At 54.0% G+C, this 22,555-nt stretch overlaps 1 protein-coding gene across 3 annotated transcripts in view; it reads left to right on the top strand.

Moving 5' to 3' along the window:
* ABCG1 (ATP binding cassette subfamily G member 1) overlaps window positions 1–11,465 on the top strand; it is a gene marked incomplete at its 3' end in the record, with an annotated part of 56,501 nt that extends 45,036 nt beyond the window's left edge. The window contains exons 6-15 of one of the 3 annotated variants that reach the window (XM_082839634.1): window positions 2,569–2,714; window positions 2,875–2,998; window positions 3,699–3,813; window positions 6,021–6,169; window positions 6,342–6,443; window positions 7,422–7,590; window positions 8,439–8,539; window positions 8,653–8,811; window positions 9,997–10,115; window positions 11,237–11,465. In XM_082839634.1, the coding sequence (XP_082695760.1) occupies window positions 2,569–2,714; window positions 2,875–2,998; window positions 3,699–3,813; window positions 6,021–6,169; window positions 6,342–6,443; window positions 7,422–7,590; window positions 8,439–8,539; window positions 8,653–8,811; window positions 9,997–10,115; window positions 11,237–11,465 (1,413 nt within the window). Of the gene's footprint in view, window positions 1–2,568; window positions 2,715–2,874; window positions 2,999–3,698; window positions 3,814–6,020; window positions 6,206–6,341; window positions 6,444–7,421; window positions 7,591–8,438; window positions 8,540–8,652; window positions 8,812–9,996; window positions 10,116–11,236 lie in introns of all 3 variants that reach the window. The other 2 variants (XM_082839635.1, XM_082839633.1) reach the window with 2 other exon arrangements.
* Window positions 11,466–22,555: the final 11,090 nt, after the last annotated feature.

Raw genomic sequence — 22,555 nt, 5'->3', positions numbered from 1 at the left:
ATCGCGGTGTGCGCCTGGACTGGCACACACCCGGAGTGACCGCGCCGCCAGGGACTCTCCGTCGCAGACACACAGACGCAGTGAGGATGTGCAGGACACCGGCCCGAGGCCCCAGCCTCGGGGTTAGACCCAGCGCTCTGCCCTGTCAGTGCTCAATCCACGTTATGCTCCATTGTTTTTTTTGTTGTTGTTCGTTTGTTTATAAAACACCAACAATGAAGATAGTTAATCATTCATTTAAAAGTAACCAGAGTCCACCCCGACACATTTGCAAGGAGAAATTGGGTTCTTACGTGTTACTCATCAGCCTTTTAAGAATAGCACAAACAAGTTTCTGGGATGATGGAGATCTCCTAATTCTTTAAATTCTTTTTTCTGCTTCCCTAAAACCCCAGGGAGCACGAGGGTGTTGGGTAAGCAGACCCCGCAGGGAGCGCCAGAAAGCCCCACTTAGTGGGGAGGCCTGGTTTATATTTACACATCCCTTTATGTTTACTGTCTAAGGGAAACTCAACTTAGCCAACCCTCACCCTGACGGGACTGTGTGACCGTCTAAGCGGAGGACTGCTGCTGAGGGCATGCCCTGACTCATTTCCCTCCAGCCCCTGTGTGTACCTAGGTCCTGGTTGTTTACTTCTCGAGGAAACACAATAGAATGGAATGTTCCAGCAGGTGGTAGAATGTTGCCTACCTCCCTCATTTCCCAGAAAAGCAGCCTCAACCCTCGAGAACCCCCAGCGAGGAGCCTTCCTCAGGAGCCAGTTCTCCCAAGGCCGGAACATTGTTCTTTCTGATTAATTTTAAAACAAAACCAGCCTTCAGGGCGTCACTCTTGAGAACCGGGGACCAGAGGCCGGCACAGGGTGGAAACGGGAGGGATTTACCTTGACCCCCACCTCCAGCATCCTTCCGGTGGAGCTGAGGGCAGGTGGGGATGTGGTCTTTGTTCTGCACCTTCCGCCTGGGTTCCCGGGGACCGCTGGAGCCGTGTTGTCCTGGGAACGCCAGCAGACGGTCCATGTGAGAGAAAGTGTGCCTGAAAGATGGCCTTTTCTGGGCGACCACGCTGACCTGCCTTCCGGGGAAGAGGCAGCGGAGCTGGGTTAGGGCTCAGCAAGGGAGAGACCAAGCAGGATTCAAACCCATATCCGTCTGACCCGCCTGCTTCCCGGCCCGTGGAACCGCTATCCCCTGACTCTTCCCGTCACCAAAGCCACATTTTGTCCTGACCGTGCAAGTAATTCAAGAGCTGGGGTGGAAGTTTTCTTCCTTGTGAGCTTCTCCTCCTTTTGGATGACCACATCTCCCCAGAGAAGCCGCCGGACCGGGGTCCCCCTGCTGCCGCCAGGAGCTGGGACGATGGCCCAGTGGATGCTGGCAGGGCCTCCGTGGCAGGCTGTCCCCCGAGAGGTGAACCTGGAGTTGGAGGCAGGGAGGGTCGCTGCCCCCGGCAAGACGCTGGGATGGACCCTGAACGCTGAACACTGAACGCCACACCACAGCCTGCACCGAAGTCCGCTGACCTTTCCTGCCCCCCGCATCGATACCGCATCAATGATCGGGCAGGAACAGCCGGGGAGGCTCAGTGCACAGCGGGCCGTTTATATCTTGGTGCCCAGGCTGCTTCCAGGGTGGCATTGGCAGGGCCGCTGAGGGAGGTGGGGGCAGCTTTAAGCAGTTTCCTCGCCTTGCTGCTGAATCAGAGACCTTCTTTGCCTGTTTACCAGTGTGAAAGGGGCTTCACCCCTTCTTTCCGAGAGGCCCGGCCTGCTTGATTGTGTCTACAGGAGCTGTGTACACTAGTAACAGTGTCACTAACGGCTGCCTTCGAGTAAATGCTTACTGGGCGCCAAGCATCTTATCCGCTGCGCTGAGTCCCCTCCTTACGAACGAGTTCCGTTCCGAGAGCACGTTCGTAAGTCCAATCTGTTCATAAGTCCGACAAAGTTAGCCTAGGTACCCAACTAACACGATCATCTATATGGTACTGTACCGTAATAGGTTTATAATACTTTTCACAGAAATAATACATAAAAAACAAACACACACAAAAAATAAAACATTTTAGATATCGCAGTACAGTACCTTGAAAAGTACCGTAGTACAGTGTAACAGCTGGCACACACGGGCACGTTCGCGTCTTTGAAAGTTCGCAACTTGAAGGTTCATATGTAGGGGACTTACTATATTGCATCAGACCATCAGGGTGGCCCTCCCCTTTGTGCTGGTCAACCACCTGGTCACTCATCCACCTATGTGTTCACTGATCCACACTTTCTGTAGTGTTTATCCAACATCTTCCCTGACCCGGGCCCTGAGCGAGGCTTACAAGTGAAGGGACTTGACAGGTGACCGGCAGGGGGCAGGACCAGGACCCCAACCCGGGACGGCCTGGCCCCAACCCTGCCTCTCAGCCTCCTGGGCTCACCCTTGCCGAGTGTCTGCCGCCTTGGCAAAGGGCAGGCGTGCGAGTGGGCTTGGGGAGGCAGCTGGGGGTTCCACGTGGGCCCTGTAGGCGGCTAGGGGGCAGGTGGTCCCTGATGCCACTCTGGCTCCACTGTCCCCCAGGTCAAGGAGATCCTGACGGCCCTGGGCCTGCTGTCTTGCACCAACACGCGGACCGGCAGCCTCTCGGGCGGCCAGAGGAAGCGCCTGGCCATCGCGCTGGAGCTGGTGAACAACCCTCCGGTCATGTTCTTTGATGAGCCCACCAGGTAAGCAGGAGCCATGGAGGCAGGACCCCTGCCCTCCCTGCCGGCAGGAGGAGATACCTCCTGAATCCCCTCCCCTCCCTGCGCAGACCCAGCCGGGACACTCCGAACGCGGGGTCTGGTTGGGGACCACAGGCGTCTCACGGTGCCCCTTGCCTTGCAGCGGCCTGGACAGCGCCTCCTGCTTCCAGGTGGTCTCCCTGATGAAGGGGCTGGCCCAGGGGGGCCGGTCCATCATCTGCACCATCCACCAGCCCAGCGCCAAGCTCTTCGAGCTGTTCGACCAGGTGCGTACGCCTTGCTGTGATCAGCCCGGGGAAACCCAAATCCCGGTGCTCACGGCTTCCCCTTAGTTCACTGGGGTGTCTTCATTTCTGAGTGGCTTTAAGTGTTATGTTTCTTAAGGTTTTGGCTCCATAAGCAGCTCAGGGGCAGGACCGGAAGGGGTAGAAGAGTTGGCCAGTGTCCTGTCTCTGGGGCTGGTGTCCGGCTACGGGGTCCTGGGCGAGTCACTGACATTACTGAGGCCTCATCCCCCACCCCTGGTGGCAGTGGGGGAGTACTTGCCATACAGAATTAGATAGCAGGTTGTGATACTGGACAATATCATCTCTTTTATAAATCTTAGGTTTTGATACTATCGTGAGCAAAAAAAATGTCCCAAGGCATGAAATGTGTATAGAGCTCCAAAATCTCTCCTAAGCAGGTGGTTAGCATGAAGGCGAAAAAGCAACATCATAATAATTCCTGGTCACATGATATCCTCTGTTTTCCCTGACTTATTTCCCTTTGAACTTTGAGTCCTTGGGAGGTAACATAAAGCTCTCCTGAGAGAGAAATTGATGGATTGATGGATGGGTGGGTGAATGGCTGGATGAATGTACAGATGGTTGAATGGATGGGTGGATGGATGGATGGATTGAGAGTGTCTCTTGCTTTACAGAGGAAGGTGGAGTTGATGTTTCCCTTCTCCGTACTTTCTTCCAGCTCTACGTCCTCAGTCAAGGACAGTGTGTGTACCGGGGAAAAGTCTCAAATCTTGTACCGTATTTGAGGGATTTAGGTCTGAATTGCCCAACCTACCACAACCCGGCCGATTTTGGTAAGTAGAGCCATGACCAGCCGGAAGGAAAAGAAAGGGGGTCTTTTTATTCTTGGTGGGTTTCCGCTTTTACCTGAAGCCTCCACATCAAGAATTACTTGAACGTTCCACAGATAGCTCAAGTGCCACCCTGAGGTAGAACTTTTAAGGCCGCGTCAAAAGAGGTTTCGTTTCCTCCAGATAAAATACCTGGGAACTACAACAAGGGGGAGACCTTGCACGCCCCTCGCCTTCTCTTTCTCTCGAGCTCATATTCACTAGACCACCACGTGCTCAAACAGCCCGACCCAGTCCTAGTCTCTCCCTCCGCCACTGTATCTGGGGTCCCTTCCTGGCCATCGCATCCTGCTGTTCTGGCACTGCTATAACAAAGCACCACGAACTGGGTGGCCTAGAACAAGAGAAACTGCATTTGATCACGGCTCTGGAGGCCAGAAGTGAAGGTGTCTCCAGGGCCAGTCTCCCTCCTAAGGCTCCGGGGGAGGGGCCTTCCTTGCCTCTTCCGGCTTCTGGAGGCTCCAGCATTCCTTGGCTTGTGGCCGCATCCCTCCAGTCTCTGCCCCTTGTCTTCACACGGCTCTTTTTCTGTGTGTCTCTGTGTGTCCTCTCCTCTTACTATAAGGGCAGTCTTCAGATTCAGGGCCCATCCTAAATCCAGGATAATGTCATCTCAAGATCTGTAACCAGAAAATTACACCTGCAAAGAACCTTCTCCAAATAAGGCCGCATTCTGAGGTTCCAGGTGGACGTGCATTTGGGGGACACCCTTCAATCCACCATAATTCTCCTCCTTGGTCTCCTGGTCACCAGGCTTTCTCACTCAGTTGCTTTACTCTCAAGCATCCAGACCCCACATTCTCTACATGTCGTCTCCCAGATAGTGTTCCACAAGACGCTGTTGCTGGGAACTGCTTCTCTCTTAAAAGAAGGGGCTCTGACGAAGCAGGACCAGAGTGCCGTGAGCTGGAAGGACGTGGGGGCCGAGGGGGAGGAAGAGGAGGCTTGAGCGTTTGTAAAGGCAGGGATGGGTCAGGTTGATAGCTGCCCGGTCGTTCAGGAGAGAGGACAGTCGGGGACAGGCGCTGCTGCACAGGAAAGGGCAGTGAGGTCTGTGGCCTGCGGAGACGTGAGAACCTAGAGAGGAAGATGACAGGAGAAGGAACAGAGCACGTGGGACTGCAAGGAGGGCCCAAGACGGGGACGGTGTGCCCGTCCGGTGGCTTCTAGACCCTCAGTATCACACCTGAGAGGGTGAGAGATGAGGATGGCTGTTTGGAGGGTGGTGAGTGTGAGTGACCAGCAGAGTGGTCAGTGCTGGCTCGTTTGGTGTCATTGATCGTGACATTCTGGTGAGGACAACCTCTCCTGGTGTGTGACCAGATGGAGGACGGCTTAGCCACCCCGGCTCAGGGAACAGACGGCTGGTTTTGCCAGAGGAGGTGGGGGTCCCTGCGGGCTTTGCATTAGCAAGAATCTTATGCGGGTGAGGGGCTGGGACCCACACCAGGAGGGACAGGATGGGGGAGAGGAGAGGGCAGGTGGGAGGGCAGGAAGGAACAGCTGTCGCCAGGGGGAGTGTGGACCCAGGAGAGAAGGGGCAGCGGGGGACCTTGGACACTTTGAGGTGCAGAGGCATGACACCGGGGCCAAGGAAGGAAGGTGGAGGAGATGGTCCCTGGGGATCTGAGAGGTGGGGCTGGTGGTCCATGATCTCGACGTCCCCAGGACGCCGAGCGCACCTCCCTCAGGACCCCCAGCACTTCTCCTTGGTCCCAGAGAGCTGCCACAGTGCCCGCCACTCACCCCCACCCGGGGAACTGCCTTCCCAGCAGGAATCCTGCTTCCTTCTGCCCTCCTCCCAGCTCCAGCTCTGGTGCTTGAATGCCCATGGCCGGCACTCAGTAAATATTGGACAGATGAATAAGTTAACAGATGCATGAGCTCATGACTTCCCAGGCTCCCCGACATCAAATCCGTATTTGCGTTTTCAGGCTCCTGACGTGATAAATGGCCTTGCCTGGGCGTTTAGAGCCAAAAGAACATTGGTCACTAAATGATTTTTATCATATCGTTAGCATCATCACACAGCTTCTACCTAATCAGTTACAATTATTCCTGCTAGATTAATGATTTTGTTGCAAAGCAAAGAGGCCCACCGTTCACACGAGCGATGCCTAGGGTGACCCTGTCTGTGTCTCATGGTGCAGTCATGGAAGTCGCGTCTGGTGAATATGGCGATCAGAACGGCCGCCTGGTGAGAGCCGTCCGGGAGGGCATGTGTGACTCTGACTACAGGAGAGAGCCCGGAGGTGATGGCGAGGTGAACCCTTTTCTTTGGCACCGGCCCTCTGAAGAGGTAAAGCAGGCAAAACGATTGAAGGGGTGGAGAAAGGTAATGCGAAGCCCCGACCCCCAGCAGCGCTGCACACCTCCTCGTGCGCCCGCTGCATGAGAACTTTTCTTAGCCGAGAGGGGAGGCGTCCCAGGGCTGGGGTCTCACCCCTCCTCCCTCCTTGGTGTGTCCTCAGGACTCCACTTCCATGGAAGGCTGTCACAGCTTCTCTGCCAGCTGCCTCACCCAGTTCTGCATCCTCTTCAAAAGGACTTTCCTCAGCATCATGAGGGATTCGGTAAGGCGATCTCCGTGGCAAAGGAGGCTGTCGGGTCATTTCTGGGTTTTCATCCTGCTTGCACTTTCAGCCTATTCTTCCATCTGCATCCGTCAGCTCCCTGTGAAGCAGTAGTAACAAACACTCCCCAGATGCCAGTGGCTGGGACAGTAAATACTTATGTCTGGTTCGTGTAACGGGTTGTGGGCCATGGCCTTGCCCCACGAGTCTTCTCGTCCTGGGACCCAGAATGGAGGACCGGCTCCTTTCTGGAACATGGCAGAGGGAAAGTGCAGGAGAAACCACATGGCAGCCCTTACGGCTCTGGCTCCCGGAGGGAAACGGTCACTGGTGTTCACATTCCGCTGGCCAAGGCTGACGTCGGGGAGTGTGTTCCTCCCTCCGGAAAGCTCCGTCCGACACAGGGCATGGTGGGTGGTGCAGACACTTACAGGAAGGAGCTGGTGAAGGATTGGGAACCGTGACAATATCCACCCTTTCGAGTGGATGATCCGACAACCTGTGCAGGGGGCTGAGTGCCCAGGGGCCTCTGGGACCCAGTTTGAAAGATGTAGGGGCTGGTAGCCACCAGGCGGAGCTCTGCAAGGGTGGGCCTGTCATGTGTCCATTCTTTGCCCCCTTCACCACCATCGTTGTCCCTTGTCCTCCCCTCTGAAGGTACACTGCCCTCCCTGGTTTGCCACTTTGAAGGGGATTTCACAAAGGAGAGCAATTCTTTCTGTTTTAACGGCAGTAAAAGGCTGCCGTGTGTGTGTGTGTGTGTGTGTGTGTGTGTGTGTGTGTGTGTGTGTGTGGGCACGCACGCACGCACGCACGTGTACTGGTTTAGGGTCGGGGGCTTGTTTCGTGCAGGGAAGGGGCAGGACAGAGCTTGTGACCCGCCTTGGCCGCTGCCTCTGGGGGCCTTGGCCACCTTGTTCTTTCACTGTCCACCTTCGGACTTCTGCACACCTGAGTGTGAACCACGTCTGTCCCCAGGTCCTGACGCACCTGCGGATCACTTCCCACATTGGCATCGGCCTCCTCATCGGGCTGCTCTACTTGGGGATCGGGAACGAAGCCAAGAAGGTCCTGAGCAACTCCGGCTTCCTTTTCTTCTCCATGCTCTTCCTCATGTTTGCAGCCCTCATGCCCACCGTCCTCACGTGTGAGTGTCTGGCGGACCCCGTGCCCACCTCTCCCTCCTTATCTGCCACTGAGGCCATGGCTGGCTTGGCCACGAACACATAGCGTCTTGTGTTTTTAAATACCGTTTTCTTCGTTGACAGATGTAGGTATTATTGTATTTTTTGTTAGACAAGAAAATACATACTATATTTAAGCCAAAGGAATGAACCGCTAGGAAGTCCTGTAAGCCTGGTGGAAGGCTGAAGAGACGTTTTTAACCCCCTCCCGGCAATGCCTCCTCCTTAAATTGCCCTGAATTTCCAAGAGCAGCTTGCGAGGTCTTGTCCAGGAAGGGAATCACATTGTTACTCAGTGAAAATAAGGGCGACCGTAGACATTTGTACCCATCACTACAGTGACGCTCCGCACTTGGATTCTCCCCTTCGTGACGCTTCCGTTATAAAAATGATTGGCAGTTTTTCCAGACGGGTAAATCATTTCACACCTTTCCATTCAACCTTAATGTACTTTGTAAGTACTGCATGGTCCACAGGGAGGTGCAGGACAGGTTGGGGCTACAGAGGGCTCGGCAGGAGACCACCTGTTTTTTTTGTTGTTGTTTGTTTGCGGTACACGGGCCTCTCACTGTTGCGGCCTCTCCCGTTGCGGAGCACAGGCTCTGGACGCGCAGGCTCAGCGCCATGGCTCACGGGCCCAGCCGCTCCACGGCATGTGGGATCTTCCCGGACCGGGGCACGAGCCCGTGTCCCCTGCATCGGCAGGCGGACTCTCAACCACTGCGCCACCAGGGAAGCCCGAGACCACCTGTTTGAGGTGGTGATCCCACTGTGATGTCAGCCTGACCCTTTCCATTTGCCCGTCCCCTAGTTCCCCTGGAGATGGGAGTGTTTCTTCGAGAACACCTGAATTACTGGTACAGCCTGAAGGCCTACTACCTGGCCAAGACCATGGCTGACGTGCCCTTTCAGGTATGTGAGTGACAGTGGCATGATGTGAAGAGGGGCAGGGGTTCTCCAGTACCCCCAGTGGGGGAGAGGAAAGTACGGCTTCCAGGAGAGGGTAACAGGCCCTGTGTTTCCAGATCATGTTCCCCGTGGCCTACTGCAGCATCGTGTACTGGATGACGTCCCAGCCGTCCGACGCCGTGCGTTTCGTCCTCTTCGCGGCACTGGGCACCATGACCTCTCTGGTAGCGCAGTCTCTGGGTCTGCTGATCGGAGCCGCCTCCACCTCCCTGCAGGTATCAGCTGAGGACGCACCACGAGACAGGCCTCGCTTCTCCACCCTGGCCCGTGCGACCGGGGCTGTGGCTCTGGTGGGGCTCAGCACCCCCACCTTGTGACCCTCCTCCTGATTCTGCCCCAGGTTCCTAGTCTGGCTTCAGTAGGTCGACTGACCCCCAGGGAAGGGATCGAGTGGTACTGGTTTCTCAGGATGGGCAAACTGACAGCAGCAGGTGCCCTTGTGTGGAGCTCGGGGCACACCAGCTGCTGGTCTCAGTGCTTTCTGAACATCAGCTCATCGAGTCCAAGCACACCCATGAGTTACGTGCAATGCTCCCCATTTCACAGATGGGGAGACTGAGGCCCAGAGGGGCAACATGTTTTTGTCAGAGTCACACAGCCGGCTCAGAGGCCAAGCTCTCAATGCCTACGTTTTGTTGCCCCTGCGGGATCCACTCAGCTGTCCCCTAGACACCCCCCTTTGCACCCCATGCTCCCACCCTCCTGAGCCCCTCCAGGTGTCCCTTCTGGATGCCTGGTACCACCCACCCCCAACCTGCCAAACCCGCTGCGTTTGCAGTTTCTGCGCCTCTGGGGCTTCCTGGTGCTCAGGCCAGTCCGACCCTTAGAAGACGAATCCAGAAGCCTGGGCAGTCAGCACCACCGTGGCCTTCTGACGCCCCCCTCCCCGGCGTGTGATGGACTCCTTTCTGTGTTCAGAGCCTCTGGGCGGTACCCTCATCTGTGGCTGGGAATAGCGATGGCATCCACCCCACAGCCGAGCCGTAGAAAGTGCTCGGCCCACGCCAGCTGCAGTCAGCACCCAGGGAATCGCGCTCCCAAGCCTTCCTCCCTGGAACACGCTGACATCAGGTCCTGGGACGCTGTGCCTCTCTCCCCTCAACCACGTGTCCAGCATCATGCCACCTCTGCTCTGTGGGGTTTCTACTCTTTCTCACCTTCTGTCCCCTCTGCTGGGCCTCTGGGCACAAGCCCCGGCCCCTCCCTGTGCCAGAGACCAGCCAGCTCGCTCCCCAAACAGGGTGCTTCTCTGCACCGTCCTGGCCCTGGTGTGACCCGTCCTGAAGGCTCTGGCCCTTTGCCAGCTGCTGGCGACCGTCCAGAAACACGGGCTGTGGCCTCCGGGCCACCTGGGGAGGAGGAGGTAGATGGGAGTAAGTCCCCTTTGTGTCCCCTCTCAGGTGGCAACCTTCGTGGGCCCCGTCACGGCCGTCCCCGTCCTCCTCTTCTCAGGATTCTTCGTCAGCTTCCACACAATCCCCACCTACCTGCAGTGGATGTCCTACATTTCCTATGTCAGGTACATGCGGGGGCACCTTACGCCTCAGGGACTTTAGGACGACAGAGGGAAGGAACTTGGGGACGTGCAGAGGCTCACAGAAGCCCCCTGTTCGCTGTCAGCTAGACGACGGCATGTTTCATGGATCGTGAACCCAGAGTATGGGTGCCTTTTGTTTTTTCCTAGTTGTGCATGCCACACGCACACGCATGCTCGTGGCTCCGTGTCCTGCGTGCCTCGGAGCGCTGCCTTGCATATTTCCATCGTTTAGGAACTTCATTCCTCTCTGGGATGAACAAGGTTCTGAACCCGTAAAACCTTAATAAGAAATCCAGGGGAAAACAGGTCATGTTTCAAGCATCTTAATATTCTTGAACAAGGCAGTTCTGGTGCCTCAGCCCTTAGGCGATCAGATTTCACGCTCTCGACGCAGAGGTGCTTCGGCACGTCGGCCCTCGGCAGGAGAGGCTGGTCGTTAGAGCTTTTCTCCCCAGACACAGCCATTCCACGTGACAGCCAGGGTCCCCGGTTGTGGACAAGCTTGTCTTTTCTAGAATGTCAATTCAGACCCAGGTCTATTGTTCCGGAGAACAAAATCAAAACAAAGCACCTGTACAGAGTTCCAGCCACAGGTGCACCTTCCAAGGCCAAGAAATCAGAAACCCGTGTCTTTCTTCTCAGAATTAGCATTTTTGTTCTGATGATGCAGGGCTGGAACAGAATGAAAGGTGATGCAGAAATGTTTTATTTAAATGCTCCCCAGTCCTTGGAAAGCTATCGGACCCTTTATTATATTTAACTGTTAAAAAAAGTATGATTTCAGAAGTAATCAAAGTGCTTTTCCATTCGTATCACCCTTGAACAATACCTACTCTTGGTTTTTTTGGGTGGGTTTTTGGTTTTTTTCGTTGAGACTTTGGAGGAAACAAAATTGGAAAACACATCGTCAAGCCATTGAATGGATTTATCTGAGGAAGCTGTGGAGTCGTTAGGAAGTGTTCCAGGGAGAAAGATCTCCGGGGAGGGAGGGGAGCCAGGCTGAGGATGGGGGGATGGTGGTGGTACCTTACCCTCCGCAGACGTGGGCAGAGGCAGGGGGGAGGGTTCCTGAGCCCTCCTCACACTGGCACCTCCTTCCTCAGATATGGGTTCGAAGGGGTCATCCTCTCCATCTATGGCCTCGACCGCGAGGACCTGCACTGTGACATCGATGATACGTGCCACTTCCAGAAGTCGGCGGCCATTCTCAGAGAGCTGGACGTGGAGAACGCCAAGCTCTACCTGGACTTCATTGTCCTGGGGATTTTCTTCATCTCCCTGCGTCTCACTGCCTACCTTGTGCTGAGATACAAAATCCGGGCAGAGAGGTAAAGCACTGGAAAGCCAGAGAGAGGAAAATCGGACACAGTGGCCAAGGGCCACTTGCAGAACCTGCGGCAAGCCCGGGCCCGAGGACACAGACACTCCTGTGACCCAACCCCTGGGACCACATTTGGTTGTTGGGCATCCAGTGCTGGATGGACATCGCCGCCCCGCTGGGTTGGGCCTTCTCTCCATTACCCGTTCTAGCTGTAACTAAGAAGAAGATGTAGAAAGGTTTTTTTTTCCACGTGCAGGATTTTAAAATACCACCCCTGAGGCAGAATTTAAAACTGCAACAAAGCTGGTGACAGAGGGTTCCTCGGCAAAATTCTTCCTTCTGACCAGGGAGCTCTGGTCCTGGACCGGGGATTCAGGCAGCTTCCTGGAGATCCCTGTGCAGTCAGACGTCCAGGGGCAGAAAGGCGAAGCCAGGAGCGATTCCATTCTGTGACTAGTGTTTTCGTAGTTTCACCTTTCTACGGTTTGTCTCTTTTTCCAACGAGGTCATTTTCCAAGCCAAAAGTCGATAAATTTCATTCATTTCCAGAAACTGTACCTTTTTAGTACTTGGTGAAGAAAATTATTCAGGGTAAATATACTTTGTTTAGAGATGAGAGGGGTTTGATTTGATCGCTGAGCTGGTCTCATTTACAGACAGAACTTGGGAAAGACACAGAAGCCGGCTCCAGGTTGAAGGGTGACCTTGGAACCGTACGCACTAAGCCGTGTGGAAATCTTTTAAAGTTACACAGAAAGTTGTAAGGTGAAATTGGCCATCTCTTTCAAAGTCTTTTATTTTCCCCGTGCTTCTTATTTTAAGCAAAATATATTGGGTTTTTTTTTCTTCCTAACTTTCCAAGCACCTTAATTTTGCCTAAAAAAAAATTCTAGAAAATCAATCCTGTTGATTTTTTACAAACATTTCTCTTCCCTGACATATCACATCAACTACCTCCACTGAACCTGGGGAAGCTGGGCTTAGAGAAACTCCAGGTGTGAACGTTGTGCAGGTGTAGCCCGCAAAAGTTGCGCCAACTGCACAGGAGGGAAGATGCTGAGATTTCCTGAGAATCCAAGGCCTTTGCCAGAAACTGGCGAAGACTTGGTGTGGCCGAGGCATCTGGAACTCCATCAGATCATGACTGAGAGCCGTGGGAGGGTCCGTCTCCCACATCTGGTTTCCATGGCGTCTCAACGGCACCTTCACCTTCTCAGCGCCGGGCTAGCATAGTCTTTCCAGACCAGAAACTCCTTTCCAGTGATACAGTCGCATAAGTAAAATCCCTCTAGCACAGGAGCAGTGGGCACGTCTGCAGGGTAAACGGCCTTTGAATTCATGGCGGGCGCCCGTGTGCTTGTTGGCGGCAGTATGACCCCCAGTGTGGAAGGGGACTCTGGCCAAAGAAGGTCCTCGGAAGGAAAACGGAATCGCTTTCCCCTTCTAGAATGCCGTGAACCTGGAATCCGGGTCTCCTAATGAAAGACTGTATTTTTTGTGGACAGATGCATTCATGTCCCTGAGCCCCAGTTTCCCCACCTGTAAAGAGCAGCACGAGATCGTCCTCAAGGTCACGTTCAGCTCTGAAAGGTTCTGAGATTCCTAGGTTGTGTTCCAGAACTTCTTTTTCCCATTTAAGAGAATGAGGAAGGTGCAAATTTTAGTCACATGCATTGGATTTGCAAGTTCTTAGAGGCCTCTTTTTCACCCTCAGATCCCTTTTAGTAAACACAATTGAGGTATTTCAAATGTAATTTTACATTGGCCTGTTTTACACCAATGTGGCGTTGCCTTCCAGATTAAGTTACTTAACCAGGGTCAAACTTAGCCTTTATAAAAAGTCTTTATTCAGTTTCAAGGTAGACTTGCCTGTGTGAATGTCACACGTAGGAAGACACACGTGGGAACAGCCTGGTGAAATAGAGAGTTGGGAATAAGAAAAGTCCTGGACCATGCCTCAGAATTACATCAGCTGAGGCCACTGTTGAAAGATTTTTCCCTCCAGGTGAGTCCTTCCAGTCGTGGGTCTGTGAGCCCAAGAAGGACATGCACACGGGTATTTTTTCAAGGATGCTACCTGGAGTGCGGTGAGTACACTGAGGTCACCACCGCAGGATAATCTGATTCGGAGCACCTGAGGCCGTATCCAGTGAGGATGTCGACCTGGAAAGCTGCTTTCATCAGTCTTCAAGTGTCAGCGATGCCCCTCGCTCCAGCTCTCTCATCCTAAACCCTCGGCAGCATAGACCCAGACGCTGCAGTTTGGGTCTCCAGATGCTTCCCCTCTGCTTTTCGCTGTAGGGAAGATTGCATTGCTTATTGCAATGGCCCAAGAAAACATGCAAGCAACTTGTTGATTTTATTTTTCTAAGTAGGTGCCGTTAAGAAGTGTGGGGCGAGGGGCGGTGACGTGCTACCTTTCATACGCTGGAATTTAAACCAGGCCGACTTCCCAAATCTACTTCTTTTAAGTAATTTCTGAATGTAATGACTCAGATCTTCCTTTCGTCTGATCGCGCTTCTTCGTTTAGAAGGACGGAGGAAACGTCGGATGAACGATGTGCAGCCTTTGCAGTTGTTAGTAGAGAAGAAAGTGGAAGTCCAAAGAATATCACTGTTCCATGGAACTGGGGAGAAGAAGGGCCTCCGCTGGGTCCTAGTGCCCGCTCCGCGGAGGCGTCGGGGCCTGGGTCTGCTGACCAGCCCTGTCTCGGGAGCCGTGCACCTCTGTCCACGTTCATAGCATTTTGTGCCTCCGTTTCCTCTACCCTTGCTGGGTATCAGCTCGAGAATTAAATGCTTCAAAAGCTCCTGTGTGGGTGACATGGGAAGGAAAGAAATCAGGTAAACATTTTACATAGAAGATGCTGGAATCTGATTGTCACCTTGTGGGGAGGGGCTTCAGAACCAAGAAATAGGACTTAAGCTTTTAGGTAAAAACTCATCCTGGAGACCCACAAAAAGGTCATTTTCCCACCTAAGAAAGACACTGCCAGGAGGTCAGGGGCAGGCTGAATCCACGGGGTAGAAAGCCCTCCGGTGGGCTCACTGAGGAGAGAACAGCTTGGGCCTCGGTGCCCCGAGCATCCTTCCTTGCCGGGTGGCCCGGGAGCTGGCTGGATGCCTTACCCACGCCTCTGTTCACTTACTCACTCAGCAGACGTGTGTTGACCCATCCCTGCATGCTTGACGTGGCCCAGGCACAGGGGCTTGGAGCTCAGAGCGGGCTCGCCCTCCAGTGCTGGCAGGCCGGAGGGTATCTTGTTCTGCAGACGCAGGGTGCCGAGGCTGGAGAGGGTCCGTGAGGCCCCGGGTCCAGGGCCGGGAAAGGGCCCAAGTCGGACCCCAAATTCTCTGTTTTTTGTTTTGCCGTATTGCCTCCTGTTCATAGTGTGCAAATGTACAGGAAAACACTTTGCAAGGTCTGAAATGCAATACTAGGTTAGCTCTGGACTTGCTGTCACCAAACGGACAGCTGAGATGGGGGGTAGCCTGTGCCCCTTTCCTCAATTGCCTGGCGTAGGGGTGTCCCGAGCTGGCCTGGGGGCCCAGCTTCTTACCCCCCCGTCTCAGTGGAGAGGTGCCTTCCTCTGCCTTTGCTCAGCCTTAGCTTCTTAACTCAGCACACCAGTGGGCTGGCTGGGGCCCGAGAGGGGCTGGTGTGTGTGTGCGCGCGCATGCGTGTGTGCCTATGAGTGTGTGCATGCACACACGTGTGCACACACACGAGGGCACGTGCCAGCTCGATCCGGGTATGTATCTCATAGTATTATCTGTGGTGTTTCTAAATCGTCAGTCGTCCTTTACTGCAAGAAAGAAAGAGAACATTCCCTCACCTCATGCCTGCCGAGCAGTTGGTAAAGTGTAGTCAGAACCCACTAAGTCTTTCAGCAAATACCAGCTCAATTAGAATGTGACAAAAACCAAAACAAAACAACCCAGCAGGGCGGAGGGTGGTGCAGCGTGTGTGGCTATAAAGTTAGATGCTCTGAAGAAATAAGACTGCTAATAAAATATTGTATGTAAAACTTTTTACTTGTGTTCAGTGTTAAATGCTTCAGATTCAAAATAACTGGCTTGAACTGTGCCAGGTAAAGGGGAATTTTAGGTTGTATTTGGAATATCTTCGTTGTACGTCTAGCGTGGGTTCTGGTTCATTCCTCAGTGTTCTGGTCCAACACCCCACTGTCAACAGTCACCCTTCTCTCTCGGTAACTTGCACGTTTTAGGTTGAACCGTCTTAAAGTTTTGTGTTTTTCCTCCGTTTTCCAGCCTCGTCCCCCATCTCTTCCCTCTTGTTAATGTCGGCCGGGGCTTTAAGAAATGCCCGGAGCCCAGATGCACGGGCCCCACGTGTGCCGGCCTTGCCATGGTCCCCGGGGACACGGGCCCCGGGTGGGAGGACCTGGGAGCCGGGCGTAGGGTGTTGTCTTCGCTCAGCTCTGGTGGGTGAACTACACTGAGCTGCGCTTCCGAGAGCAGCGCGCTCAGGGCCAGGCTGTCATCCCCGGCTTGCATTCCTCCTCAGGGACACAGGGCAGAATGCGGCGCTGGGCCAAGTCCCAGAGTTCACGGCCCCTGCAGCCCCGCCAAGCGACAGGGAGAGAGGGTGCGGGGAGCCCCAGAGAGCACCCTCGCGAGGCTCCCTCAGCCTCCTCTCTGCACCCCTCCTGCCCTGCGGACCCCGCCCTTCTGTGCAGCCTCCATTAAGGTCATGGTCCTTCAGGCCCGGGCACTTGGCCTCCCGCCTCAGGGAGGTTCCCCGGAGACAGTTATCCTCTGCCAAAGCCAGATGTTCCTGACGTCCCTGTTGGCGCGCCTCCCTGGGGCCAGAAGCAGGAATACGTCGGGGAGCCCCGCACCCCCATCGCACAGTCCACTTTTCACACCTGCGGGCTCCGCTCAGCCTGTGCTGAAAACCCAGCCTCCTGGGCAGGAAGTGGGCGTGAAGGTGATGCGCTCACGCCCATCCTTCTGCAGGCCTAGCCTAGGTTTTCTGTTAACTAGCGCGTATCCTTCCCTTCTCCCCATCTTTAAGGAAACGAGGGTTTAGCATTAGCTTAATTTTTTACGTTACCTCTGAACAGTCCACTTGGAATCATTCCTCAGACTGACATTCTGTGGCCTGCTCGAGCGGACCCTGAGGTCAGCAGAGGAAGCCAGCTTTCTGCGAATGACTAAAGTGAGCACAGGTCAGGCGCAGAGCTCCTGACCACCTCCCTGTTCTCAAAATAGTCCCTTGGTGTCAGAAAGGAGAAGGTACCCCAGGCACACTGGCCATCGCATTCTGTCCAGCCAAGGGGTTATCGCCGGTGGGGGCATGGCTTCAGGGCTTTTCCACAATATAATGACCATTGTAAAGCTGAAGGGAAAGGAACAGAAGCACAAAAGTGCCCTCGTGTTGTCACAGGCTGGGCGGAAGCTGAGCCCCGCTTTGGGAAGGAGGGTGGTGGGATGTGCGCACACAGCTGGAGGGCCCGGCCCACCGGTTCCCAGGGAGACACGCCAAGCCAGGGGCGTGGCCACAGGAACGTGTGAGTTCCTCCCCGGGGTTCGTGGTTTGACCCAGATGTTGGGAACGGCATGAGCCCAAGCCACACGAGCGGAAAATAGCAAAGCCGGAAACGATTACGTTCAGCTGACGTTTTCTCTCAGTGGCGTGGCCCCATCCGCCGCTTGGTGAATAAATGTGAAAGAGAACCCTGTTGATCACCTGTGGGTGCCTTTGGCCTGTACTTTGCACGTGAATCTAACCGTGGCCGTGATGCTGTATACAGTTAAATGGTATCTCCTATGTCCACTGATGTTCGGACATCGATTCTGGGGAACTTGTAAGCCACCTGCTCATCCCTCTGCAGGACGGGAGTCATCCCTCACCTGCAGCAGGTGCCCAGGTGAGCTGGGAAGGAGACGCTGAGGCTTGGCTGGCGAGCGTCGGAGTGGTGACGTGTGACCCTCCCTGCCGCCTGCTTGGGGGCCAGTTCTCAAGTCCCGCAGGGCGTCTCCTGGAAGGAGTGTTCGGGGAGCCCTTGTTGCCAGCCGCTGGGAGGGGAGCGTTCTTTCATCTCACCTGCCATGAGGTGACTGTCCAGCCTCAGCCCCTTCCTTCCATCACAGCCCTGGATCAGCGTGGTGGAGCTTTCGAGAAAACAGTGTTTACCCAACAGGGCTTTGCTGAAGCAGAGGAAACAGCAGGCTTGTCTATCTCTGGGGGAGAAGTTATCAAACTGACCTCCGCACTTGGGGCCCCAGCACGTGCTCTCTTGTGCTGGGTGGAATGGATCTGGCCTTGAAGGGAAAGGCTGAAAGTCATGGGTACCTGGGTCAAGGTTAAGGTCCCTATATTCATGGGTTCCTGGACATCCCAGGTGCAACCTGATCTGAAAGGTACCACGGTTGGTTTCTATGTCAGTGGCCATGGTAGATATTTTGTTTTTATATCTTTACATGTTTTCACAATTCTGTCATCACGTACCTTGGGGGGGCCTCTTTTCCACAACCTTTGGAACACAGGTTGCCCAAGCTTCATCATAAATATCTCATCTCAAGTCCTCGGCCGGTGAAAACTGGTAGCCGAAGGTCCTACCATCCAAACTGCTAACAAAATGGACCCCCCACCCCCCACGAGGAGTTTTCTGTTTCTCTAGTCACATGCTCCCTGGGGAAGGGGGTGACCAGAAATGAGTTTCTCCATAGAATGAGTATGTTTCAAACGTGAGCGTGTGTAGCTGACCCCCTCACCCAGGTCTGTTTTTCCTTTGCAGACCGAGCGGCTAAATACCTGCTCATAGCTGAGTCTGAATCGCTGCCTTTTCCTTAACGGTTAGCTAGTTAACATCTTTCCTTTGTTCTTCCTTCCAAAGCAAGGGTCAATGCAAATAACACTTTGAATCATCGTGTAAAGATGTGCATATGTCTGTATATCTAATACGTAACTATGTAATGTCTGGTTTTTATGACGCTGTGCGGATAACCTTACATTGATTTAGCCACGTGACTTTAGGAAGTACTGTGCTTGCATGCTGGGAGAGGTGTGCACTGTCCCGGGTGAGAACATCTATACATACGCGCACATATATGTGTGTGTGTGTGTATATATATATAATAACAGCAGCCCCCTTGGGTACTTGTCTCCCTGGCTGTTTCCCTTGGGTCTATTGGAACATAGACCCGAGCAGACCCTAACATGTAAGCTTTCTGACTCTACAGACCGTGGTCCTGCTTTGTATATTTCTGCAGAGATCTCCTTAGAAAATTTGTACGTGCATTTTTTGCAGATTGAACACTGTTTTCTGAAATTAGATGCCATTTATGAAAATGTGACATAAATCAAAATAAAGCACCGCTCTTTTCAGATTCCTGTTTCTCTCTCTGGTTTTAACAGCAGCCTGCGGACCAGCGGAAGAATTGGGCCTGGGCTCTGACGGAGCCGGTGGGGAATTTTCTCGTTCTTGCATTGCCCTCTCTTTTAATGAAAAGGTTCCTCTGGTAGGAGTTATAATGGCTTTGGATGAAATTGGGAAGAAAAATAAGAGTGACGGGGGTGATGTGCAAGCCCCACTTGTTAGGGGATGTGGTAGCACAGGGTCAGGTGCCTTTTGTATGTGGTCTCATTTCACTGCCATCCTTGGGGCCAGCGTGTCACTGCCAGCCCATGTCACGGGCCAGGGAACTGAGGCTCAGAGAGATTAGACAAGTGGCCCGAGGCAAGTGGTGGAGGCAGAACGCAGATGGCGACAGTAGCCAGGGAACCGGCGCTCCGGCCCCTGCTTCGCACTCCCTCGTTTGGAAGAAGACACTGAGAAACTGACAGCAAAGAATCCATCGGGTCACAGGAAGTGGCCTGGGGGAGTCTGTCCCCCACACCCAGGGGAAATTTCTCCCAGACGCTTTGCTTAAGGTAGGGTGATGGGCGAACATCCCCAGGAGTCAGCTTTGGGGGTCTTTGTGCTGTTAGGGCCCCATATGGGTCAGCACTGGAGTTCAGGCATCACTCTGGGATTAATCACCCAGGTGTGGCCATAATGGGGTTGCACTAGGTTACCTTTGTCGGTGTGGAGGAAGGTGTGCATGCAGGGACAGGACAGAGAGAGAAACCTGGCGTCTCCGTTCCTTCTCCCTGCCCAGGCTTCTCTGTCCCTGGACGCTGTCTTGTGCTCCTGAACCACCTGCCACCTTCCCCCCTCCTTCCCCACTCCTTCCCCCCTCCTTCCCCCCTCCTTCCCCACTCCTTCCCCACTCCTTCCCAAATGCTCTTTATTAGAAATTTTAATTTACGAATACCCTGCACACTTCTTTGAACAAATAATACAAAAGTTAGTAATCTCACCCCCAAACCATCCTGTCCCAAGCCCACCCCCTCCAGGTAACCAGATGGCAGGTTATCACCCAGCCCCTCATCCCACCCAGAAAGACACTCCTCATTGCCACGCTTCCCGCCCCTCGCCCCAGATTGCCAACAGCGCCCTGGACCGGAAGGTACAGCACTCATGCCCTCGTCAGAATGTTCCAGAATCCGTAAAGCCATGTCCCTCCTGATCCCTGCTGTGGTGGTTTCTACCATAACAACCGTGCTTCAGTAAGTCTGAAAATTTGGAAAACATCCTTATACTTATATCCTTACAACCTACCGTTTAAACCACAGAAACTTTTCTGGAAACTCAGGCGGAAGGAAACCCAAAATGTGAAACAGGCACGCAGAGAAGGTTTCCCACTGGAGGTGGAACTGCAGACCCCACGGGTGCCCCCTACTCTCACGGTGCTTTCAAGGCAGCCCCATCCAGCATCCACATTCTGCCTCCAGTCCCATGTCACCTACACAAGCACGCTTCCCCCTGGCCTCTCCCAACCAGGCCATTCCTGCCCCAAACAGGATTCCCCTACGGGGCACCTTGGTTTAGGGACCGTCCATCCACCTTTTGGAGACCTTGTCTAAGTTGGCTGTGGCCTGAGACCCTGCCCACCCAGTCCTTCCTTCCCCGCTCCATTCAGTGGTGTCAGATCCGCAGTGAGATCTGAGACCTCCTGCACCACCCGGTCTTCTCCCTCACAGGGTCCCCCCCACCATGAGTCTGCTGAGCAGCTGACCCTGTGCAGGTGTCTGAGCTAGAAGCTAAATCCCTCCTCTCCGTGCCACTGAATGTTCAAGAATTCTTGGAATAGCATGACGAATTCCAGTGAACTTTTGACATACTCTGGAACAGTGCATGGGGAACCGTTGCCAAATAAACGCTGAAGCGACGCTCTTACGGACCAACCACACCGACACAAGAGCAGGGGAGAAGCACATAAACGCCACAAGAAGTTATCCATTGGTTTAGTGGCCACGCTGTGTGTTGGGGGCTGGTGGGGGGGAAGCCTGGTGTTATCTTCCTTTTCCACCAGCAGCAGTGGGGTTCTGGCTTCTCCTTGGCAAGTCAAAGCTCTCATTCCATGGTTTCTGGAAGGTTCTACAAATATGCACCATTAGTCAGTGAGGAAGGTACTTGATATCAAAGTGATCCCTGGATCCTGTGAAACTCAACTGATCATTTGAATCCACCCTGAGCCACTTGTGGATTCAAATTTTAGAGGCGCACTGACCAGGAGGTGGGGAGGTGTAAGGGCAGTGTAAAGGCCACGTGGGCCGTGGGCAGTCAGTGTCGGCTCAGTGCCTTCAGGGGGGCTGAAGTCCACTGATGATGACCATATTAGATGCAGCCCAGCAGAAGTGGCCACAGCCCATCCCGGGTTTGAGTCTTAGCAAGGCTATGTCCTGGAGCGAATTTGTCCCAATGTCCTCATTGGCGAAGGAACGGTAAATATCAAGTTACTCACTGTACTCTAGATAAAAGAAAAAAACGTTTCCAGTCCACACTGTAGTACTTCTTAGCCCAGAATTTTAAAATCGGTTAGCACTCTCTGGGTACTTAATTGACAGCCAGTGTCCGGAGCCAAGAAGGTTGTTTAAAATTCCCGACAGAGACCACCCACACCTGAGGGACCCCCATCGAGTCGCAGCGAACGCAAGGACAGAAGAGGGCTCCGTGGGATCGTCTGCTGGCTCCTGGCAAGCCAGTAATTAGAATAATTACTCTAGTTTATCGGCAGTTCAGTGTTTCCTTTTTAAACCTAGCCAGTTATTATGGACCTTTACACAAGGTTGGAAACATAGTAACTATTTAATTTCCTTATCCCCAATCTATTGTGACTTACAGACTGAATTAGATGGGAATGACCAGTGGGAGGGGCTCTGATTCAGCCACAACCTTCTAGAAGGGCTCTGAACCCTCCCCGCCTCCTGCTGTTGGCCTGTCCTCGCAGGCTGCCGCTGGGCGCCACTCCCTGACCAAGTTACTGTAGGGCTCCGTGGAGAGCCCTCAGTTTTCCTCTTCCGAAAACGAAAATGGGGATGGTGGTACCCCTCACCGCGTGGGCTTTCAAGGAGTTAGCAAATCTCAAGCACCTGATGGGTGTCTGACGCATGCCAAGTGCTTGATCGTCTCGTTAGCTTTGATGATCTTTACAGATTCCTCTGGGTGTCCGCCAGGGACTCCCAGCTGGCTGCACCATGAGATGTCCATACCTGGGGGAAAGATAAAGGCAGAAACCACCCTGCCCCCAACACAGAGCACCCCGGGAACGGCATCTCTCCAAGTTCCTTCCACCCCCCAGATGTCACCCTGAGACTCTGGGCTTCACGCAGACCCTTTGTGTGTCTGCCCAAAGGGTGAAACGAGAGGCAGCCACACCATTAGGGCAGACACACAAAAGTTCATTTGCGATGTGCACGTCAGTGACTTGAGTTTTCTCTACTGTCGAACTTAAAATCCCCACCCAGGCACTTTGGGGCAAATTCCATCCCGTTCCCTGCTGAGCGAGCTGGGGCTTGCTGCGGTCCAGGCTTCCATGCTGGACAGGGTGGTGTGGACCTCCGCAAGCCCCCCCACACCGGGGCTGGCGCGCACCAAGGTGGGGTCCCAATGGGACACCCTCCCAGACCCTTCTGGAAGCTGCGGATTCAGCGGGGCTGCTTCCCGCTCTCTTTGGCAGGACACACAGCAGACCGGGGTCCTCACTGATCTGAGGGCACTGGAGCCGCCCGCCACACCCGCGCATCTTC

This window comes from Leucopleurus acutus (assembly GCF_964270905.1).
Source record: "Leucopleurus acutus genome assembly, chromosome: 5".
Lineage (NCBI taxonomy): Eukaryota > Metazoa > Chordata > Mammalia > Artiodactyla > Delphinidae > Leucopleurus > Leucopleurus acutus.
The sequence above is the reverse complement of the archived record's forward strand: the minus strand, read 5'-3'. Positions and strand labels throughout refer to the sequence as shown.